This window comes from Leptosomus discolor, chromosome 12 (assembly GCF_034619465.1).
Source record: "Leptosomus discolor isolate bLepDis1 chromosome 12, bLepDis1.hap2, whole genome shotgun sequence".
NCBI classification, from domain to species: Eukaryota; Metazoa; Chordata; class Aves; order Leptosomiformes; family Leptosomidae; genus Leptosomus; species Leptosomus discolor.
The window spans coordinates 13343637-13367448 of NC_141402.1; the positions used below are offsets into that span (position 1 = coordinate 13343637).

General features: G+C 56.2%; 1 protein-coding gene across 1 annotated transcript; it reads right to left on the reverse strand.

The window, feature by feature from the left end:
* Positions 1-452: 452 nt before the first annotated feature.
* IGF2 (insulin like growth factor 2) lies at positions 453-16347 on the reverse strand. The gene is made up of 4 exons (XM_086472193.1): positions 16231-16347; positions 8309-8471; positions 1155-1321; positions 453-695 (listed from the first exon to the last, which is right to left on the reverse strand). The coding sequence occupies exons 1-4, from the start codon at positions 16345-16347 to the stop codon at positions 453-455; spliced, it is 690 nt and encodes a 229-aa protein (XP_086328319.1).
* Between the last annotated feature and the right edge of the window lie 7465 nt (positions 16348-23812).

Below are 23812 nucleotides of genomic sequence, written 5' to 3' on the forward strand. Positions count from 1 at the left end.
AAGACACGGAATGGACTCTTCTTCTCAAAAAAAAAAAAAAAAAATTAACTTCATATCCTTTTTCCCTCTTGCTCTTTCTTTTGTCTTCTGGCATTGGCACCGGGGATGTCACGCAGCGCCCGGCAGCAAAAAGTTCAAGTGCCAAACTGTCCCTTTGCAAGTACAGGCTTGGAAATACTGGGGGCGCGGGGGAACGAAACAGGCCTGGGAAATGAAACAACCCTCCCCCCCACCCCGAAAGGACGATGCCGAGGGAGCGGCGCTGCTCGCTGCCGCCGCCATCCCCTCCTTGCCGTGTCAGTTGTTTGGTTGGGGCCAGAGCGGCGTGAGGGTGCCCCACCACCCCGCTCCTCGGCTCGGCGGCCCCGGGGATGGAGGGGCTCGGGGGCCGGGTCTCACCAGTCCTCCCGTCCTCCCCCGGGAGATCAAAAATCAAGACGGCTGGTCAGGGTTCATTTCTGGGGGCCGGCCGTTTCGGGGGAGGCTCGTGCTGCCGGGGGCCTCTGGCTGGGCAGGGAGATGAGGGGACGGTGCAGCGCCTTGGCTTCCTCGGCCGCCTGCAGCCCCTCCGCCTGCCACCGGTACTGGCGAGCCCGCAGGATACCGGGCACCTCCCGCTGCAGCCGCTGGGAGTTCTTCTTCTGCCACACGTCGTACTTGGAGTACTTGCCGTGCGAAGGCTTCTGGAAGCTCTCCTGCAAGGGGACGGGAGAGCATCATCAGCCTCGCCGTGAGCCTACCCGCCCTCCGGACAGGAGTTCCTCTCTTTGAGCTCCATCCATCCCACGGAAACATTGCCCTGTCCCTGGAAACATTCCAGGTCAGGCTGGACGGGGCTCTGAGCAACCTGTTTGAGTTGAAGATGTCCCTGCTCACTGCATGGGGGTTGGACTAGACAGCCTTGAAAGGTCCCTTCCAACCCAAACTGTTCTATGATTCTATGAGCAGCCCACCTCTGGTCCCCCATCTTATTAAAAGCTGGCTTTCTGCAGGGTATTTGGCATGAGTTGCCAACGGTGGCCATCTCTCGAAGGCTCTGCAGAAGCCACAAACCTTGCAGCTGGGGTTTGTCCTCTCCCACTCAGGGCCTCCCCATCTTTTCTGTTGTGATTTATTCCGGAGAAGGGCCACCATCCCAGCACAGCCCCCCCTACCTTGCTAAGCGCTGGCAGGCCCGCCAGGGAGGTGGCGGAGAGGTCACGCTCGGACTTGACGGACTTGGCGCAGTAGGTTTCCAGCAGAGCCAGGTCGCAGCTCCGAAAGCAGCACTCCTCCACGATCCCTCGGTTGATCCGCCGGTTATTTCGTCCCACTGGTCTACCTGCAAGAGCAGAGACCTCAAGGTTAGCCACCAACCCGGACTGGACCCTTTCCCCCACTCCACGGCACCCGTCCCCTCAAAGGCATCCCTCCACCAGTCACTGGAGACCATGGGTCCCACACACTTCAAAAATAGCAGTGCTTCTCCCAAACCAGCTGACACGCACCCTCAAACCAGCCGAGTTTCACGTGAAGACTTTCCCAGACAGATGCTGTTGATGCCAACACATCTCCCCACGTGTCCACGGTGCTAATTAAAGGCGCTTTTTAGGACAGTGATTTATTCCCCTCTTTGACCGCCGGCACAGGCGGCCTTTTTGGGCGCAGCTAAAGCGAGGAAGCTCAAGCCCAGCCCAGCCGCCAGCACTGCGCCGATTACTGCAACCGTCTCCGATGTTGATCCTGGCAAGCGAGTTTTATTAGAAAGAAGCAGCACGGCGCTGCGGCTGCCAACCTCCCTCCGTCGGGTCGACGCTCAGGCAGGTGAAGCGAACCAAGGCGGCTAAATTTTACCAGATGGGACAGCTCTGAGACAGCTGCAGAAAGAATACAGGCTCCTGCACCCGCCAAGAATAGCTATTAAACTTAATCTTTTAATAAGGGTTCCTCTCCCGTTTCTGCCTGCAGAAGGATGCAAAAGCCTTGGTGCAGCAACAACAGAGTGCATTTCATATCACTGCTTAATGACGGCCAAAGCACTCCAGAGGAAAAGCTTACATCAGTTTTACTCGTCTCCCCCCCCCTCCTCTTGCAATAGAAGAGATGGGCAAATCTGCATTTCTGATGCAAAACAAATTTGCTCGGGAATTTTGACTTCCAAAACATAAACCAGCCCGAAACGAAAGGATTTTCTCCGCGCTTCTGCATGCGGCACGTTATGCACTTGTGCTGTCGTGGAGTTTGCAGCCAAGGCTCCGCACTCTGCCATGAGCACCTCTTCGCAGGGCAAGGTGTTCCAAGGGAGGGGAGCAGAGGCCAGTACCAGCTTGCAAACAGGATCTGGTACCACATCCCAGCCAGGAGGATTTGGGCATGGGAACATCAGAGAACGATGGCAAAAGTGCAATGTCTAATGTTGTTCATCACGTCACACCGAGCCCCCATGTCCCAGCCAGCCTGCAGGAACACACAAAATGTTCCACGTTGGCCCTGTGCACACCCCGCAATCCCCCTGCACTCCAGATGAAGCAGGCACTCAAGTATCTGGCCTTGATGAAGATTTAAGGGCCCTGGCTTGCAAGGTGCCGACCAGTTTCCCCGAGGTACCCCATCTGGGTGCCCACCCAAAGCGCCTCGGGACAAAGTGCAAAGCCCAGGAGTTTTCTGTGCGTGCAGTGCAACCCCACAGGCGAAAAGCAGCCCCATCTGTGCAATGCAAACATGCATGGGCAATGCAACCTTGTGTGAGCAATGCAGATATGCATGTGCAATGCAGCCCTGGGTGTTCAGTGCAGCCCCACGTGTGCAATGCAGACCTGTGTGTGCAACGCAGCCCTGCACGTACAATGCAGCCCCATGTGTGCAGTGCTGACGGGCAGAACCCTGCAATAGCGAAGCCCCTGGCAGCAGGGCAACCCTTCTCTGTTAAAACCTGCCGTGCCCCCATCGGCGGGGAGCCCTCTGCTCCACACGGGTGTGTTGCTGCCACGCTCAGAGGTTGCAAGAGCAAATGCCAGCATTGGGGTGCAGGGCGACGGGGCAGCTGACTCCTACCGTGCAGCCCCGCTTCGGGGGTCATTTCAAACGCTCTGATTTCCACATTTGTCCCCCTGCGCCACCACCCTCCTTTCCTCTTTCTCTGGGAAAATTTCCAGCATAACCTTCAGCCAGCCCCACAGGAAGGGGAGAAGAATGGTTCTCTCTCGGTAAAGGCTCAGCCAAGAGGCTAGGAGTTTAATTTTCTCCCTATAAATGCTTGTGGCCAATAAGCACGTTGGATTGGGTGTGTTGGGTGCCTGCAGCTGCACAAGTGATGCCGGTGCAGGCAACCCAGGTGGCGATGCCCAAGGGAGACAGTGAAGAGGAGCAAGCCTGGGGCCAGGTGTATGTATTCGACACGCACGTGATGCCCAGCGAGATCCACGGGAGACATGCACTCCCACCGACATCCCGCACCACATACGGCCCCAACCTGCATGCACAGCAGGTTGCCGAAGCCTCAGGCTGCTTCGTAAAGCCATCCTGAGCACAGGCAGAAGGAAAGATGGGAAGGAAAAGAGAAAAAATTCCAGTCATCCCCTCTCGCTAGCACATCCCAAGAGGGCTGCATTCACACTCCCGCTGAACAGAAGGTTGCACCAGTGACGACACACGCGGTTCAGGGAGAAGTTGAGGTTTTGAAAGGTTACATGTCTCCTCTCGAAAGCAGAAGTTGCTCGCTTGCAGCTATGTGTTTGTTTGGAAAGAAGAGGGGGGACAAAAAAGCCAACAAGCAAAGCAGGACCATTTTCACCGCCTTGCCATCAAGGGCGCTTTGTGGCACGGGAGCGCGCGGGAGGATCACGGCAGCACAGCTTTGCAGACGCCCAGGCGCGGCACTGCCAGGGGGAGCTCCTGGCAGGGACCACCGCAGCGGCACAGCCCCTTCCTCCCCGCTCGCTACCCCTGCCCAGCCGGTGGGCACACGCCTGGCCCCCCAGCCCCGCTGCACTGCCCCTTCTCTCTGGCACAAAGCTGCTGCGCGCCGTTCCCCTCGCTGGCGACGCTGCCAGCCCCACTGCGACGGTCCGATAGGGCACATTTCCCGTTACATAATTGTCCGTACGGATCTCGCCAAATGCCAATACAATCCTCTGTGGTAGAGTTACTTTAGGAAAAAAAATCAGGCAAACATAACAAACAGGGATTTAGTCCCAGAAAGTACCTGGAGACAACAACCCAGGGAACAGACGCCAGGACACTGCTGGTTAACAGCAATATCGCTGCTGACCTGGATTGGGAAAAGTGTTTGTTCCATAACACGATTTACGCACAGACTAAAGGTTGAATTTCCTGGCTTTTGCCCATGGGTGGCATCTCACTTTGCCGCCGCTGCCAAACCCAGAGAGGGTTTTGCCGCTCTGTCCTTGCCCGCTGGGGAGAGCTGTGCGGGCAGTGGGCTGCGGCACCTCCGGGCCGTGAGCCACTTCCCACTGAGGCAATGACCGCCTCCTCCCGAGGAAACAGCTTCCTTTCGGCCCTCAGTGGATGGCTATGCTCTCTTTTTTTCCCAAATTGTGCTCCACCAAAACCTCCCACAGCCCTGCTGAGGGGCTGAGCCTGGCAATGCAAAGCCAAGCGATGCAAAGACAAGTGATGCACAGCCCGGTGATGCACAGCCCTCGAGCTGCCCAAGGTTATTCCCATCTGGCAGCAGGCTATCCTGACACGGAGAGCTGGGCATCCCAGTGGCGGTGCAAAGCCAAACCCGCTCCTGGGAGAACCTGGCGTTCATGTACCTGCAGCTCAGCTATGCTTCCACACCAGAGGTGGCGGCACTGCCATGGCCGTGGGGGGACAGGAGGGTCCCTTCCCTGGCATTACCACCCCACTGCTCTGGGCTCCTCACTCTCACTGGGGACGGATGGATGCCATGGGGAGGGGTGCGCGGTGCTGGTGCCACCCTGGCCGGGTCCCCTCTCCTCCGGTCAATCAGGCGGCAAGCCAAGTGGAAGGGGACTTTGGGTGTAAACAGTCCCTGCGCCCCTGTCACAGGAATGTCGGGAGCAACAAGGGGGCCTTTGTGCAGCACCAGGCCCCGTCCCAGTGCCCCCAGCCTGGCCCTCCCCCACCCCGGCACCGCACTTTCCCCCCTGCTTTTTCCTAGTATTATTCGGAGGAGCGGCGGGCGCGCAAGAATGTGCCCCGTCAGCACAAGCGGCTGCAAAGAGCTAAATTCTTATCAGCTGTTGGAAAGGAGGAAACAGGAGCTGTTGTTTACAGAGAAGTCCGACGCCTCTCCCCCTGCAGCCCCTTCTCCCCTCCCTACCAGCATTGCATGACAGCAACTTCGTGGCTGGGGCTTCATCTCAACCTGCTCCGCTTTTTTCACTCGGGGCTGCGCTCAGCATCCTTCCGCAGGCCATGCTGCTGCCCCAGGGTGGGCACTGGGGAGCAGGGGGAGGGGGCCTCGACCCTGTCCCAGAGCCATGGATCCAGCCACCACCTTGCCTGCACCTGCAGGCCGGCCCCAAAAGCCTTAAAAGTCATGGAGGGGAGGAATCACGGCAGAGGCAGAGAGCAAAGCATGCATAGCTCCAGCTGCAGCTTGCCCAAGCACCCCACGGATGCAGCATGGGGCTGGCGTGGTGCACATCACCGTGCCCACCCTGCATCCCGTGGGCCAGCTAACCCCAGTGCTGCCAGCTCCTGCCCCTGTTGCTGCAGCTCCTTTGCAGCCCCAGCCCTCGGAGGCAGCTTGAAGATGCTCAGCCCCAAGCACCTGCCAGCCACAATGCTGGGACTTGCTCCCCACACCAGCGGACAGACGGGCATGCTGGTTATCAGGAGGTGCCCCCTCCCTAGTCTAGTTGCCTATCTCCCTGCCACCAAATGTCAGGGAGATGAAACACGTCAGTACACTGCATCCCCTTGCACAGGTGCAAACAGCGCGGTATTTCAGAGCTCGCTTTGCAAGCTAAGCGCTCCCTTGTCAGAACGCGGAGCATCGTTTAAGTACTTCTGCTCACCGCTGCAGCAGAAAATCAGTATTGGATTTTCATACCTTTTTTTTTTTTTCTTCCAAGATTACCAGTCAGATGCTGGCAACAAGCCCCATCCAGCAAGCAGGGCCCACCTGTACCTGCAGGACAAGGCTGTCCGAGTCATTTACTCCCATACAAACAATTGCATTAGCGCAGGCTGCTCATCAGGTTGCAGTCCCACGCTGAGAAGCGCTCATGACAAACCGAGGTCCGGTTTTAAGACATAAACCCGCAATCGTGTGACATAACCGTGCCCTATCAAGCCTATACAGTGACGATAGTGTAGCCATGGGGGTTTAGGAGTGAAGATGAATCCGGCCAGGAGAATTAATCACTTTATGAGGCCAACTGATGGAGGTAGAGGGAAAAAACGAGGTGAGATGGGGATGTCCGAACCCTTCATCAAGCAGAGCCATCACCAAATATCTTCAGCCCTGCATGGCACAGGCTGGTCAAATGCTGAAGGAGTTAAAATATGGGACTGGGGGGACTTTGCTTCATCCCCTGGCACCTGCACTCCCCAGAAATATTCAAAAAAAAGGGGGGATGGAAGAGGACCGAAAAAAAAAAAGGCAAGAATCTCCTTGCAAGCACCAGACCGGCCACTTGGCACCAAGCGACTTGTCTGCCTTCAAAAATGTTTTTATTTTGGCCTGGGCGGCTGGGTTATTTGAGGTGAAAGGAGGTCAGTTTGTCCGTAAAACAAAAGCCCCATTCCCTTTCATCCCCAGAGAGGGGGAGGAGGGAAGAGAAACCATGGGAGGGAGACGGATGCTTCTCTATATATAGAGGGAGAGGAAGAGGTGTGAGAGCGGGAGAGGAGCTCGCCTCCTCGCGCGCCGGTAAGGCCAGCCCCGGACCTGCCGCCTCGGCCGAGCTCCAGCATGGGGCTGGAGAAGTGGAAGGGGGAGATGAGAAGAGGAAGGGCAGCTGCCGTGCAAACCCTCGCCACTCGGCTCGGCGAGAGGAAGGAAGCGCGCCCAGGGCGTCCCCACAAGCAACGCCAGCCCGCAGCACCCAGGGGGCTGTGAAAACATCCTGCTGCTCAGCTGAGCCGGGGCAGGGCGATCGCCCCCAGCTAGCTGCCAAGCCCCTTGCAGCCCAACCACCTGCCCAAAATCACACAGCCTGAACCCCAGCTGCTGCTGGGGGTGGGATCCCCGTGCCCCTGTCTGCCCAACCTCAGCAGGCAGCATCGGCCAAGTCTGGCTCAGCATCCAGGTGGGGAAGGGACATCCAGGGTCATCTCCTAACTTTGCAGCACCCCATTCCCTCCAAAGGCAGGCTGGCATGAGAGGGAGGCTGGCTCTTGGCTCCACTGCTCCAAAAAACAACCTGCTACTATAAAGTGACTTTTTAATTCCTTTTCTCAAGGCAGAGGCAAGACTGCCAAATGCATGGCACCACGTGCAGGTGGTTATCTCCATCCTCTTCCCCCCTGTTTGGCTTTGCATCTTTCCTGCCATCAGTCACTCTGTGGTTCAGTCCTCTGTGGGCAGCAAGACACGGGGTTTTCCCTCTGCCAAGCAGAGCAGGGGACCGAAACACAAGAGTAAGGCGACACACTCGAGGCACCTTTGCCCATAGATTACGGAGCATCCACCACTAATGGTTTACTCTTCCTCCTCCCCGTTTACCAGCTAAGCTAATGCCAATAGTCCAAACCCCCAAAGCATCCTGATGGAAAGCCCAGTCCAGCAAACTGTCCTGAAGCCACCTGCACTCTGTAGACAACAGCAACGCTGCATTTTTTTGCACAAACTGTGCTGCCAAAGGGTAAGACACCACCGTGCAACAACAGGTTCACCAGCAGGTAGCCAGGAGGCCATGAAGCATATTTCAGGAGCAGCCTAGAAGCAAAGCCTGCCCAGAAAGGGGGAGCGCTCAGCTCCCAGCCTGCTCTCAGGATGCAGCACTTCGGCAGCAAGACTTAAAAATAAGCCAGGGCCCAAGCTCAGCAGAGAGCTGGCTGCAGACATCCTCGTTATTTTAATGACTTCCCCGCATCACCGGTGAGCCAACCACTAGGGCTCCCCAGCGATATTCGACTTTCCCGCGTACCAAACGCAGGAGCCAGTTTTCCCATGGGACTAGACACTCCCCAAAATCAGCACGAGGTGGGGGCATGTCACCCTGAGCCCATCGCTTTTCTCGCTCCTCTTCTGGCCTACGGGCCATGCACAAGGCAATCACGAAAAGCCCCGGGCTGGGAAACCCCTCCTTTCCCTCCCAGCCCAGCTCCACCGAAGCAAGGCGCGGGGCGGGGGCAGCATCCTGCTCGCTGCCAGCAGCTGCCCAGCACTTACTGAAATAGAAGCCCCTGTCCCCGCAGACGAACTGCAGCGTGTCCACCAGCTCCCCGCCACAGAGGGTCTCCGCCGTGCCGTACGCCGCAGCCGAATCCAGCGCGTAGGCCAGGAACGCCAGCAGCAGCAGCAGCATCCGCCTCGCCGCGCACATCCTCTGCACCTGGGGACAGAGGCACAGCGTTAACGCGGCGTGAGAGACCCCTCTCCGCCACCTCCCCCAGGCAATGCCCCCCGCCACCGTCCACAGCACGCCTGGGGTTTGATGCCCGGGCATGTCAGGATGCTGCAGGGGAAGAACCGGCAGCGCTGAGCCGGCCACTGGTGCGAGGCTGGCTCCCTGCGCTCGCCCCACCGGTCAGCCGCTCCGGTCAGACAAGGTTTGCATTGAAGCAGTTTTTCCATTGGAAAATCCCACTTCAGCCTACCTCTGAAAGGCTTTTATTCCCCCTGCTCTTTCAACAGCGTGGGTTTTTTTATTTTTTCCCCCTTTTAACATGGGAAATCATTCCAATGATTATCGGGAGGTGAGGGTTTTTTCATTTCTGATGACAGGTTTTCATGCCCTACCTGAACCCATGTTCCCCCAAAGCAGAAACAAATGAAATTTCAACCTGTCCTAGAGCTGCTTTTGAGGAAAGCTGGGGTTTGCCAGGGAGCGGCAGCCTTCGCCCCAGGCCTGTGAGAGACTCACACGGCCGAGGCTCGCTCGGGCAATCGAGGAGCTGATTGCACAAGCCGTGTTTGCTGATGAGAGCCGGGACAGAGAAGACATCCCTCAGGAGCAGAGCGGTCTCACGGGAAACGCCCCTGAGGCATAACCAAAGAGGACCAAGGGGGTATCAGCCGGTGCAGAGGATTTAAAAAGAAACTCCCCGGATATTTGCTAACTATCCCAAAGATTTCCCCTGACTCGGCTCTGGCAAACAGCTTTACCCCTGTGTCAGCTGCTTCTGCAGGTGTAAAGTGAGGGTGCTATTGCCTCACTGCATGAGGCAAAACCCATGGATAGCAGAAGGCATTACAGTCCCTCCACAGTGAGCATCACTGTGTATATACAGTCAAACAACTATGACAGCCAGACCAGTCAGCTCAAAATGAAGAGAGGAAGTGTGGCAAAATAGCAGCTGGTGTGGGGCAATGCTAAATCTCAAGAGGAGCATCCCCTCTCCCTGCTAACACTCAGCCAAGACACTGGGTTTCACATCCAGCCTTCATCACCATAGCATCTGAGCAACTCGAGAATAATATCAGTTAATGAATATTACCTCACCCCCCTGGGATGCTCGGAGATGGAGGCGAAGCCCAGGATAGATTAAATGACTCGCCCAAGGTCACGGGGGAAGTCTGCAGTGCAGCCAGGAAATTAGCCCAGCTCTCCCGGGGCCCTGCTACGGTCCTGCCAGCAATAAAGCCACCCTTGCTACCAATTTTTTACTAGCACGTAGCTCAAATCATTGCTGCTAGAAATGCGCTGTGCTTATAAGCTCTACTGAGCAGCGGGAGGACAGGGATCAGCAGCAAGAAAAGCCAAAACAGAGGCTGCAAGGTCTGGGTGGGCATCCCCCCTGCAGCAGCTTCAATGCCGATCCTATGGCTTAGCCTGTGCTGGCAGAGACCAGTAAGGCTGGCCAAACCTCTCCAGGGCTCTGGACAAGAGAGGCAGAAGCCCTGGGAACAAACTGGGCTCAGACCAGCAAGTGATGGGACCGGGACCAGCTCTTCCAGTAGCACTGATCCCTTCGGCATGCTGCACAGGGCTTTGGTCTGTGTTACACTAGGAGCAGGGGGATGGCATCGAGCCGTGATTGTACCACGCTGCCAAGCTGCAGTGTTTTGCCACCAACACCTTTTCACTTGTGATTTTTTTATCAAGCGGCCAACAGGTGTTTACTGGGCCTCCCTGGCATAACCGCAGCATCCCCTTCACTGCTTGAGTCACAGCCCTGGTGAGGCATCACCGGCAGCCAGATCTCCAACTGGCAGAGAGACCGAATGATCCTGCTCTCTTTTTCCTTTTTTTTTTTTTTTTTCCTTTTTCCCCTTTTCTGCATGCAGCTCCTGATTGCTGGGGTCCCCGGGGGTGAAGGTAGCACCAGCAGCTCATTGCCAGAGTGGCAGATGCGTGCCAGCCAGTGCCGCCACTGAAGCCGCTGACGTGGGACTTCAGGACACCCAAAAAAATCCCCCGTCCCCAATTAGGCTCATGCTGGCGAGCACTGCAGCTAATGCCGTGCTGCGTGCCAGCCTCCCCCAAGGCAGAGCTGGCCCCCCGAAGGGGCTTGCTTGGCGGCACAGGTGACAAACGCAGTTTTTGCTCCACACTCAGTCTAAAGAAAGGGTTGAGATGCTCTGAAGCAAGTGGAGAGTGAGGTTTTGCCAGCGGGGCGATATCTGATGCTGGGGAGACCTGATACCTTCTGTGGAAAAAACCTGGTGCTCCTCAGAAAATACCCGCTCCTGCGCAACCTGCACCGCAAACACAAGGAGGCCCCTGGCAGCCTTCCCTGCCTCCACTGCGAGCTCTTTTAGGGTGCCCACGCACCCCGTCACTCTGGCCAGGAAGCCCCCCTGAAGCCGTGAGGACAGGGACAGCCCCAACGCTGTCATCGAGAGCCGGGCTGATATGGCAGTGTGCAATGCAATGAGGTTCCCCTTTGCCCACTCGTCAACCACCAGCCCTTTCCACTGCTGTCACCTTGGCGTCTCCCTGCTCCCTCCAGCAGCCCTGTAATGAGAAACCGGGCAGCAAAGCAAAAAGCATCTTTATTTACTACCCAGTGCTGCAGTTTCTCTCCAGCTTGTCAGAGCCGCAACCCAACCCAACCCCGTAAGCCCTTCCCTCTCGCTTTGGCCCTACTGACCCTGCGGAGGAAAAGCCCCCAGGCTTCACCCAAAGGCTAGACAGGCTCCCAGGGTGCCACCACCAGCTCAATGCGTCCCAATGACCTTTCAGTTGATCATTTCCCCTCTCCCACTCCTCCCATGCAGGAGAGATCACACCCACCCCACCGTGGCTGACGGAGCAGGCACTGCTCCCCAAAATGGGGCAGCATGGCATGGCTGGGAGCCCACAGCCCATGACCCCGTACAAGCACCATGCCAGCTGCACAGATTCCATGTGGCTTCAGTTGTCATGGCCAAATCCTGCTCAGCATCGTGAGTTGAAGCCCTGTGAACCCCTCTGAGACTTCATTCTCCGCCGGAAACATTTGACAGCACTGCTTTTGGTTTTTAGTCCAAGCATTAGGACATGAACAGCCTCCTCAGCTGTAGGACAGGAGTAAATTCACACTGATGGCTGGAAAAACCTTCAGTTTTTATTAGAAAGCCTCTCTCACGTGAGATGTGACAGGGATAAAGCAGCAAGAGGTAAGCAGGGCACTTTCCTAAAGGACAAGGTCCCGTCTCTGTTAGTAGAAAGGCTACGCCCACCAAAGTCTCATTCTTGCCAAAGCGGGTTGAATCAGCCGCGCCAGCTGCCATTCCCCTTCACGTGCCCACGGGGAGCTCAAATGCTTCAGGATGCCGTTTTAACCAGGGGCGGTGGGAACAGCAGCGCGAGGCATGCTGGGTCCCCAACAACCCGAGCGCCAAATTCCTCCTCACGAGGCCTCGGACCCCACGCAGTGTGCAAGAGGGTGATACAAGAGGAACTCCTTGGCTGCGCAGGTGCCCTCTACCATCCTGGGAATTGCACCTGAAGCTCCTCTGAATAATCCATGTTGGAGAGCAGCCTTCTTGGTGCAGGAGAGGCTAGGACAAGCCATCAGAGCATGCCGCTGGCCTCTCCTTGCCCAGAGAGGGTCTGCTTTGCTATCTGTCCTTCACATTCCTCTCTCGCCTTCCCCCGCATCCCCAGGTCCCTGCGTGGAGCCAGGCTGCCGCTGGAGCCAGCTCGGCCATGAGCTGCCGCACGCAGGACACTGCTGCTGCCTTGGGACTCCTGCGTGTTCCCCCCTCGCACCACACGCTGCTGCCCCCATGGCCAGGGACCCCCAAACACCTCTCGGCAGCCTCCAGACAGCGAGGATGCGCCAACGCGAGAGGGTCCTCTCGGAGTGGCTGTGGCGTGCCGGCAGCGAGCCCGAGGGCAGGTCTGCAACGGAGCCACCCTCCCGCCTGAGGCCGATAAAGGATTTTTTCAGGATTTGCTGCAGAATCAGCTGGATTGGCGATTTCTGTCCAGCTGCTGGGAAGTTGGGGGCCAAGAGGCCACAATGTGCTAACAGGCCCGCTTGCCAAATCTCGGAAGACAGCCCAGGCATCCCTTGCATCCAGACTTGTGCTGAGCCAACCAAACCACGGTGCCTCTCTTGGGCAACAAACATCTCCCCAAAAACGGAGACTAAACCTCCTGTCTGACCTAATTCCTTCTTCAGTCTGGCCTTCATTACAATTTAATATGAACAGAACAACGTAGGAGGGAATTGACAGATGGCCCAGTCTGCAAAATTTGGATTTGGACAGCAAAAAGAAAAAAAAAAAAAAAAAATCTCGCTTCTTTGCGGAGCAGTGCAGCATCTAAAAGGGAGCATGGAGGAAAGTCGCCGGCCCAAACACAGCAGCATGTGCAGGAGGGGAAAACCCCAGTTTGCACATCCCAGCCTCTATCACCCTCCGCCCCTCCAAAAAAAAAAGCAGGCAGACCGATGTTTCTCTACTCCGATGACTGCCTGTGAGAGATGCTGAGCATCCACCTCTCGGCATTACTCCTCTCGGTGGGCAGCCTCAGGAGAGCAGGGAGCTGACCCGGTTTGGAGCGTGGCTCTCCCAAAGCGGCAGGAAGCAGGCACGTGCCAACTTCGTACGTGCCAAGCAAATGCCGCCCCTGCCCATGGGCAACCTTGCACAGGGCGCCAGGCCACGATGCCCTGAGGTGCCAAGTAGCCAAGGGCTAGCAGAGGCTGGCAGGGAGAGGCAGGTGCCTTGGCAGTCAAAAAACACCTGCATCTTGGGCAGAGGTGCAGGGATGAGGCGCCCAGTGGTGTCCGAAAGGAGAGGAGCCGCTGTGTGCTGTGCTGCAGAAGAACCTCCCTTTTCCTCTAAAAGAGAAAGGAGGAGATTTCCAACCCACAGCTTGGAGGAAGCAAGCTTCAAAACACAAAACTTTCGACCATTGAGCTGTCAGGCGAATAAAGCCAACCCAGGAGCAGGAGTTTTGCTGTTTAGCTCAGGCTCGAAAAAAATAAAAAACCTCATGATTCTTGGCACCTGGCTCGCATGACATTCATATGGCTGAGGTTGGCAATGTTGCTGCTATTTTTAGCCCTCACTTTTTTGTCTTCACTGCTCATCCCTATCCCCATGCCGGGGGTCACCTTTCCGCCTCCCATCCTGCGAGCAGGGAGAGACACCTGTCTCCTCCGCCCGTGGGACAGGGGCCGGGGCAGGCAGGGGAGCGCTGCCCGTACCCCACATCTATACGTGCTGCAGCAAGGACTACCGTAACTGTGGAAAAATCAAGCTGAAAAAGGTGAATGGGGTATTCAGTACCATTTACTCACCCCACTGGGGAGTAAGAGTGTATTGCACAAATTTTGGTATGCAGCCCAGAAACATTTGATTTATTGCACAAAAAAAAGGAAATGCAATCTTGCTTAACTCTTCTAAAGACAGCTGGCAGGACCCAGTGAAGGGATTTAAGTCCATTTTAGTAGCCTCACTTAACTCCTTTCTTTATTGTTCCTCTCTCCTTTCTGCATTCCTGTCCAAAACCTGGAGTATATCAGGGAAAGTTAACAGCAAGTTAAGCTGTTAAATCAGAAATTGTGGTGACTGGAGTCTACTGGCAAGTGATATTCCCACAACACGTTGAACTTGCTTTATGTCTTGGCAGAGCGGCTTTAACCCTTTCAGAGCCAGGCTGCAACCCCCAGGCATATTTCTTTCCCCCCCCCCCCCCCCCCCGGTGCCCCCCAGCTCTCTTGATCCCTCACGCAAAGACATCGAGGGAGGCCGGTATGTCTTTACCCCGTTCAGACACACGGCAGCCTTTAAAAGTGAAGACGATCCAAAGAAGGATCGGAGAGGTCAGTCCCAGGACACGAGCGGGGAGAGGGTGGGCCACTCACAGCGCTCATATGCGCTGCTGGAAACACACCAACTCCTCGGTCCCTCTAAAAATAAGACCTCACCTGCTGTGTTTGCTTTATTTAAAAAAAGAAAAGTACAGAAATGCTTTTCTCTGGTGCTCCATGAGGCAAGCCAGGCTTGCGCCGAAGCCTATAGGAATCAATGGGAAGACACGCACTGACACCTCTGGGTTGCCTGGTCAAAGCAGCAGCCCTCCAGCCGGGCTGCAAAAAGGATCACCTGTCAGAAAAAGCGCTGGGACACACACGCAGACACATTTTGCCTCTCAAATTTCATGCGGCGGTGGGAGGGGACCCGCAGTGTCAAATCTTTTATCCCTTAATGAATTTTCACAGGAGCCGGGATAGCCCCTTTGAAAGGCTGAGTGAACTTGTGTGGGTGTCGACAACATGGAGCAAGATTTACAGCTCTGACCCATTCACCCCTACCAAAATTGTCAAGTTGGGTCCAAAACAGCTCAGTGAAGCTCAAATCAGAAGTGTCAGTCAGTTTTATTCCTCCAGATGTCCTTAGCACAAAGTCACCCTCACAAAAACCCACGACCCAGGCTCCTCAACTCCACTCTAAATCAAGGCAAGAGGAGGAATAAAAAAACCAACACGCTGAACCTTGCGAAGTAAAAGGAAAACACACACAACCTGACAACAAATAAACCCAAAGAAAACCAGGCCTTGGCCTCCCAAGCACATGCCGGCATTTGGAAGAAAACTACAGACTTTGTCTAGGAAGCCTTGACTCCAGGGTTGAAAGCAGCGGTTCTCCTGAGGTGTCTATTTAAAACCACCCACACAAACCTTGTTTTTACACTTGACTGCTCCACGCCGTCTGAGCGAGACCTGGCGTATCAGAAACCCTGCTCAAGTACCCCTGGCTGGAAGGAAGGCAGCCACATCTGCTGGTACAGTTACGCTAAACCCGAGTTTCCTCATGTGCCCCAATTCCCTACTGCTCAACAGAGTGCTAAAACCTTTCCAAGTTGCGCTCTTAAAACAATTACTGTAGGGAAAAGCAATTGGGAAGGAAGAAGAAGGAAAAAAAAAAAAAAAATCACACAAAGTCGAAGGCTGCATGCCAACCATTAACTCTCACTCCATTTTGGCTTCGCTTTCTTGTTTTTCCTCTCTGTATTTTTATCCCTCCGAGACCGAACACACCGCAGTGTTTTGCAGAAGAGAGTTTAATAATCTCCCCGCTCTCCGGAGTCGGAGAACTCGCTGTCCCTTCCCCGCTCCGCGCCGCTGCGACCGTGTGTGTGTGTGTGTGCGTGTGTCCCGCTCCCAAAACAACCCGGCGAGCGGAGGGAGGAGGCAGCGCCGCGGGCAGCCTGGGGCCGCGCAGCCCCGCCTGACCCCGCCGAGCCCCGGCCCCGCCGCCGGGCCAGCCCGGCCCCCGCACGGCCCCGCACGGCCCCGCACGGCCCCCGCGGCCGCCCGCACCCCGCACGCCCCGCCGCCGCTCCCCGCGCGGGGCTCCCGGGCGCGCAGCCGGCGCGCAAAGGGTCCAGCTGCCAGCATCCCCCCGCCCCGCGAGGTGCGGAGTCCGCCGGCTGCCCCCGGCGGCGGGACGCGGGGCGCCCCCCGGGGATCCCCCGCGCACCCCGGGGCGGCGGGCCGCCCCGCCAGCCCGCGGCTGGGCCGGCTCTCGGGGTCCCTCTAGCGACACGCGTGGGGACGGCGGGCGGCGGGGACGGCGCGGCGCGGCTCGGCATGGCACGGCTCGGCATGGCACGGCGCGGCATGGCACGGCTCTGCCCGGCGCGGGGGAGCCCCCCTGCCCCTGCCCGCCCAGGGGCAGCCCGGAGCGGCGCGGAGGGGAGCGGCGCTTACCTTGGCGCTGCCGCTGCTGCTCTCAACTTCTTGCGGCGGCGGCGGCGGCGGCGGCGGGCCGGGGAGGAAGGCAGGCTGCCGGCAGCGCTCATCCGTGTGTGCCCCGGCGCTTGACATGCTGCTCTCCTGCCCTGGCAGCGATCGCGGCTTTGGCTCGCCTTCCCCGCGCCCTGGCTCGCTCTCCTCGCCTTGCCTTTTTGGTATGTCAAGTCCCTGCTTGATTTTGTCTGAAGGATGTTATTTTGTTACGATCAGGTATTTTGTTATTCTAGAGAGAGAGCGAGCGAGCGCTTTCCTTTTTTCCTTTTTTTTTTTTTTCCTTTTTTTCTGTTCTTTTTCCTTTTTTTTTTTTTTTTTCCCTTCCCTCCTCTTTCTCTCCTCCTGCTTTGGCTGCCCCTTGGGTGGCTCTCACTTTTGTGTTTACTGACTGCGTCCCCCTGGCCGGGGCGGAGGGGCCGGCTGCCTGACTGCCCGCTGCTCCCGACTGGCTGCCCCACGAGCGAGGAGACAGGCAGGGCGCTCCGGCTGCCCCCCTTTTATACCCCCCCAATGGGCATGCTCTGACTCCCCCAGCGAGCACCAGCCCGGCCACGCAGCCAATAATGTTGCAGAGCGGTCTAACCCCCTCTCTTCCCTCCCTCCCTTCCTTTCTTCCCTCCTTCTCCCTCGTAACCCTCCGGAGTCCAGCTCGGGGAGGGAAGAGGGGACAGAAAGTTTCTGCCGCACGGTTTCTTCGCGGGCTGCTCCCGGCTGGGGGCTTTGACCCACCCCGGCCGGCCCCGGGGAGGAGGGGGGGGGCTGCGCGCATCCCCCGCAAGTGAAGGGGAGGAAGGCGGGGGGGTTCGCGCCCGGAGCTCCTGCCCAAAATGCTGGGGGTCACCCCCCTGAGCGCCTGTCGCTGCCGGATGGCGAGCCCCAGGCCCTGGGGGGTGAGAGGGGGGCAGCGCGGGGGGGGGGGGGGGGGGGGTGCCCGGCCCTGCGCGCCCCGCTGTCGGGGCTCTCTCTAGGTACGCCCAGGGCGCAGGTGTCCACGCCGGCCGCCTCCTCCCGCACTGGCCCCCAAACTCTCCGCAAGGCTCCCTGGCGAAGGCGCGGGACTTCAGGGGTGCCGCCCGCCGGGCCCCCCTGGGCTCGCACGCCTTCCCCGGAGCCCTGTCCCATGTTACGTGCCCCAGCGCGGGCAGGCGAGCCCCCCACCTCGGCAGCAGCGAGCCCCCCGCTTCCACCCCGCGCGCGTCCGTGCGGCCAACATGGATGCTTCCCCTCCACAGGGCAGCGGCACTCGGGTTTTGGACCCTGCGGAGCACCTTCCCGGCGCCGTTCCTGCTCGCTGGGTCACCTCTGCTTCCCGCGGGCTCTTGCCAGCCAGCACGGCTGCCTTGAAGCCAAAGGGACTTTTCCCAGGCTTGGCCGTGCGCGTACAGACGGGCGGAACGCGCTCCCGCTGCTCTGCAGGTGCTGCATGGGAGTCGCGTTGTGCTGCGATCAGCAAAACTCGCCTTCTCCCAAAGACCTGCCCTGCCGGGGAAGCGGCTGCCCCAGTGGAAGGGACCCCAGTGGCGAAGGCAGCCCCGGCCAGCCCCTGGGGGCCTGCACCCTCACCACCGCCTGGGTGGGTGCCCCCTTGCAGGGGCGCACAGCCCAAGTTGCGCCGCGGGCACATACCCGCTTTGGAGTGGAGGGGAGCAGGGCTGCCTGCGATCGGGCAGCAGGTTGGTCCATCTCAGGCAGAGCTCGCCATAAGTAGCGGCGTGGAAGGGCAACAACGCAGCAGCCCTCACCCCGGCATGAAATAAAGGAAACTTTTTTTTTCTTTTTTTTTTTTCAAGTTTGTGCTTTTTTCTGTCAAGGATGGGGGGCTTGGTGCGTCTCTGAACAGTCGGAATTGCCCTAAACGTGCCCAAGAGAATGTGGGCAGGACTTGTCCTTTCTGACGAGGCTTCGGGCACCCTTCCTTCCCCAACATCCTTCTGCTCTCTGAGATGTCCTCTGCACTGGGCTTCTCTGGGCTGTGTCGCTGTGTTACCACACGCAGCAGGCCTGGCTTCAGGGCTGCGGGCTTCAACCGAAGCGTCGGCACACCTGGGAGAGAGAGGTGATGCTGAGGAAGCGGTTCAGTGCACACCAGACTCAAACCTGGGCATCAAATCTTAGCCCCTACATTGATATTTAAGCACGTAGAGAAGTGGCCTGGCCATCAAAGAGACTGAGCATCTGCCAGCATGTGTCTGGGCTCCAGATTTCTCCTAAAAAGAGGCATCTCCATCGATGCTTACCTTGGGCTTTAGGAGTTTCTCCTAGATGCCCAGGACTTAGTAAATCCCCATCGTGGGTCTTCTCAAACTGCTCAGCAGAGCTGGTCTCCTTAACAAAGAGCAGCCACCTTTCCTCACTGCAAAAGCAAAACCCCATCAAAGGAAAGGACCCAACCTTGGCAGGGGGGTAAGCAGGGCTGTAAGCTACTGTTAATAGCTGAAGGAGCCCAGCTCCCTTCCCCCAGCTCACCACAAGGACCTCCTGAGAGTAGACAAAAGAAAGCTTGGAGGGTTAATCTCCCTGAGAAAAACAAGTGATTTTCCAGTAAACAACTGCAATAGCAAACAATGGGGGTGAAAAATAGCGATCATAAAAAAGTCTGCTCGGAGGAAGAGGTGACCCAGTAAGAGAGGTGTCTCTCCGGCTGGGGGAAAAACAAGGCAGCAGTTTGGTGAAGCTTCAGCAGCAGCAGCAGCAAAATAAACCCCACAAGTTGCCACTGGATCTACTTGTGTTTGTGCCTTTTGATCTTTTAATTGCTTCTTAGTTATCCTTCAGTGCAAATAAATAGTGCATTGTGTCAAGAAAGAGGAGGGGGGCGGGGAAGGGAAGAAAGAGACACAAAAGAAAGAGCTGTCGCCCAGAAGAGAAAAGGAACAGGTTCTTTCCCCCCACCTTTAAAGAAGTGAATATATCCGTACGGGAGGGGGGGGGGGGGGGAAGGAGGGGGAGAAGGGGATAGGATTAGAAATCAAAGCGAAATTGGAGAGAAGCACATTAAGCCTTGGGCATCCTTACAGTAGGAAGAAAACAGGGAGGTGGTAAAAGCCTCTGGGAGTTTATTCCGTGAGTTATGAGAGGATCCACGAGTGTAATATTGTTAAAGGTCAGCCTAAACCTAATTTAAACTAGGGATGTGTGACCTCCGCCCTTCATTTAATACAGTCATAAGGAACATTACACTGCAGATAGCTGGAACAATAGCTGCCTCCACCCCAAACTCCAGCCCCTGGCATTGCCTGCAAGGAGGGCCTGCAAAGGAGAGCAGGGGGAGGACTAGTAAAGCCAAGGACGCGACTAGCCTGAGGACAGGGAGGCAGAAAGAGAGGGAGAGGAAGGCCGCGGGACCACAGCACTAAGCGCCAAGGGGCTTGCAAAAACACAGCATCCCAGGAAGCATTTTGGTTTGAAAGTGGACAAGGCTGCAGCAAAGCATCACCTGAAACCATTGGAAATGCAATAAAAATAGCCCATTGCGTCTTGCATTTGCCTGACCACCGTGGTCATCGGCACGGTTTGGGAGAGAAATCGTGGTCGTGGGTTCCTGTTAAATTTGCAAGGACAGCCTTCGCAAAGCAAAGTGTCCCAATGTGAGCTGAAACTAAATGAATCTAAAGCGGAAGCTGGAATAAAAGCGACATCTGAAAGGTGCCCTGAAATGTCCAGGGGATGCCTGGAACTCGGAGAGAAAACCTCTGCTGCTGCAGCGGCCGTGGAAGCATCCAGGCAGACTGCAAAGCCCCTTGACAGCGCTGCCCATCTGAGCTGATCAAAGCGGCTCATGGGTGGCCACCAACACGTGGCGATGGGCCGGAAAGCTTTCCAGGGAAAGGGGGAAGAACAGGAAATCTTGGGCCAGCCTGGACCTTACAGACAGGGATGTGAGCTTCAGCAAAGGCAGAGGAATGTAAATAGCTGCAGAAATGCAGTGGTCGCGGGCCAGGGTGGATGTTAGTGATGCTGCTGGGGAGCTGAGCCAAGCAGATACCTTCAGGGAAGGGGACATTTACATGACTTTTCCCTTCCTCTCCTCCTATAATCCAAAGAGAGGAGACGTCATCTAATCCCAGCCCAACCAAGACATCCTGTGATGCTCGTTTGGCTTATTTCCCAATCGTACCACAAATGACAAGGTGAGCAGAACGAGGATTTGAGGTGCATAGTCCCTACAGCATTGCAAAGGTACCCCAGTTTGTAAAGGACCTTATATTCTCATATGTCAAGACTGAGGACAACCAGGAGAAATCAGTCTGCTTTACTGACATGGCCAACAGGTCTGGGCACCACAGGTTGAGGTGTCCAAGATGAGACAAAAGGAGGGTGAGGGTGGGCCATGGGTTTGGGTCTCCTTTCATTGACGACTAGGAGAAAAAGTCATCCCTGGTGAGAATGGAGAGTGATGAGCCTATAAAGTCCTATATACAGCTCTTTGATGGCAGAGGATTAATTGTTCTTGGCCCAGAGCGTTTCTCAGTGGCTTTAAGAAAGCGATACCTTTTGTTTTATACAACCCAGGAACCTGGCAATAACACCATGTCCTTGCATGCTGCTAAAATATATTGATCCTGGGGCACACTAAACTGTTGGAACAGGAGAGATTCATTGGCAAAAGGAGATGTGATATATGGAAGGTCCCTGTGTGAAATTGAAGTCAAAGAACTAAGAGTAGGAGAAATAATTCACCTGAGGCCCCTGGTCAACAGGGAACAAACAAGAGCAGAAGCTGGGCAGGTCGTCTTAGGGCTCCTGGCACCCCTGGGTGGGGAGAGCATTTCAGGGCCATGCTCCCAGCCCAGAAGGTTTCTGCTGAAGGATTGTTATATGGGCAGGGGGAAAGCGGGATGCCCTTAGGCATCAGCAGAGGACCATTTTTGGCATGTTCAGAGTGAAAGAGGGACTCTTGTAGCATCTCCTGCCCAGGTCTACCGATGCCTTGGAACACTCATTGGACAGGTGTTCACGAGAGGTGTTGGCAGATGCATCCTGAGGACCTGGAGGGTACTGAGCACAGCAGAAACGAAGTTATTCCAAGGTAAGTTATTGCATTGTGCCAGAGGAATTTGTGACAGCAGAAAAAGGCACAAAGTGTTTTCACCCCTGTTTATATGGAGGACAAACGATACATTTTTGTGGGCTGGACAGACTCGGTATTCCTGTAGCATCTTTTAAAATTCCACATTCCCAGCGATTAGAAAAGCTCCAGCCTGAGCAGCCTTGCTTGGCTCAAGAGGCTGCGCGAAGGAGGACTTGGGATAGGGAGGTGTCACAGTGGCTGTGAGGTAGGAACTGAAAAAGCACAAATGATGTTCAGCAAGTGAAACTTGAGGGATCTCCTCATTGGGATGCTGTCTGCAGCGTGGCCCAAAAGCAGATGGTCCCAGGGTCAGATGATCCCAGAAAGGGAGAGAAGTGTCTGCTTTCTCCCCATCACCCGTGGAATGGCAAACATCTCTTGGTCACCCCTGGTTGCCAAAGCGGACTCTGGCGCAGCTAACGGCTTCCCAAAAGGGATTTCTGAGAAGGGTGGAATAGGGTAGATAAGGAGGAATGCCCGCCCTCTCTCCAGCTTCTTTTCATTGCAGAGGGAGCCTGGAAGGCTCCAAGTTTTGTCTGATTATTTGTGTCAAAAATATGCAACAAATACAATAGCAGAGAAGGAACATGGGCCTGTGCCTATACTAACGGCTAAGCACATCACCATTTCCTCCCTTCCTTATTTGTTTTTTTAAAAAGCATTTCCATGAAAATACTCACTGGAATGTCATGGGGAAGAAGAGGTCCCAGCTCATGTAAGGACCAATAAAAGCTCCAGCAGGTACAATTGGTTCTTCCAAGCACCAGGGGATGAAGTTGGCTCTTTATAGCATTGTGCAAATACAGGTCTGTGGAGCAAGCTCTGAGTCAAAACAGCTTGCAAATGGAATGTGTTGCAGGACGTGGTGGGAAACCCTTTGGACTAAAAGCTGTTTGGGGCAAAGACTGTGGCCCATAGCTGTGTCTCTGCAAGGAGAGCCTGATGAGGATGCTCTGGGAAGGCAGCACTAGTAGCAGGCATCCTCATGTCCCCCGGGGAGGAGCTGAACAGCGGGAAGGTGGGATGCAGGGATGCCACCCACCTCCGTGCAGGAGCAAACATGCCCTCTAAGGGTGTCTGTGTCTCACCCCCCAGCATGGCACCCTCACACACACCGCTTCTCTCTGCCCTCGCTTGGAAAACTCAGGATTCACCCTTAAAAATGTTTTACCCTGCTCCCAGGAACATCAGTATGCACTGGTCAGTCTGGCTGTGTGTTGCTGGATTCATGAGGAGAAGCAGGCGAGCTCTTAACAGGTTCTTTGTCCTCAAAAAGAAGAAACACAGCAGTTGTTGCTGGGGTCCTCTCCAGAGGCTTCAACAGAGCGGCCGTCGCTGAGTGGCCAGTGGCAATGCAGGCGATGGGCTGTGCTGGAGGTGGATGCAGTCCTTGCACTGATTTTTCCTTGATGCAGCTTCTTGGAAAGCTTCCTCTTGGCCTCGTCGTGCCATCAGCTCACTCGGCAAAGCAGCCCAGGTAAGCAGGGCGGTATTTCCAACCCTCTGCCATGTCCTCGGGTGTTTGCTACTGATGCTGCTCACGTATTTCAGATGCGCCCTTTGGAGGTGCATGCTTTGAGCGCCAGTTCAATACTCCGCAGAAAATCAGACACAACAGCCAGCTGGAAATATCACCCTGTGATGGATTATTTTTCCAAGTGCCTGAGAGAAGCGATGGCACTGAGCACAGAGGGTGATGTGATGCATTTTAGGGAATATACACGGGGCCCTTATTTGCCATGGAGAGGTGGGGTGGTGCAGATATGTCTCTGTTGTGTAATTAATGGCTTTGAAAAAAAAACCCCGAGCCTGTTGGCTAAGCCCGAATACCTCTGAGGGGTTCAGGAATCCCAGCTATGTATCTTTCAGGCGTTTCTTCCTCTGTTTTTTTTTTTTTTTTCCCCTCTTTTTTTCTTTTTGCATTGCTGCTGTGCTTCAGTGCGGGTCTTTGTTTGCAGCTCTCATTGTCTTTGGGCAGAGGGTTGGGTGGTACCATCTGCCCCAGGCCAGGGCTTCATCCCTTATCAGGGACTACCTCCGATTGCCAGCCCTGGTGGGGGCCACCCCATCCCTTCTTCAGGCCAGGGGCTTTTTGGGCAGGATAAATGGGCTGCCGGGCCCAGCCGCTGGTGCTCTCAGGTCTGAGCTGAGCAGCGAAGACCCCAGAGCGTGGGGCTGGGGTCCCATGGGCAGGCAGCTGTGGACATGGGGAGAAGGGGCAGCATGGGGCTCACACAGGACTCCTGCACCCCAAGTGCAGCCTTCCTCCGCCACTGCATCCACACACCACCCTGGGCAAGTCACTTAAATTTCCCTCTGGTTTGCATCCCCATCCATCAGCTCAGGGCAGGAATAAATCTGTCCCTGGTGCCTCGTTCCCTCAGGGGCTCAGACTTTCAGTACCTACAGCTGGCAGCGGGCGTACAGGAGATTGCAATAAGGTCCCCACCGCTTGCACCCTCCCCTCATTCC

What these genes read in the sequence shown, in the direction of transcription:
- IGF2 (XM_086472193.1), bottom strand. Translation starts at nt 16,347, where the DNA reads ATGTCAAGCGCCGGGGCACACACGGATGAGCGCTGCCGGCAGCCTGCC. An exon ending in GCAGCAGCGGCAGCGCCAAG is followed by an intron (nt 8,472 to 16,230) that starts GTAAGCGCCGCT and finishes CTCTGTCCCCAG; the next exon opens with GTGCAGAGGATGTGCGCGGC. An exon ending in GCCTGCCAGCGCTTAGCAAG is followed by an intron (nt 696 to 1,154) that starts GTAGGGGGGGCT and finishes GTCCCCTTGCAG; the next exon opens with GAGAGCTTCCAGAAGCCTTC.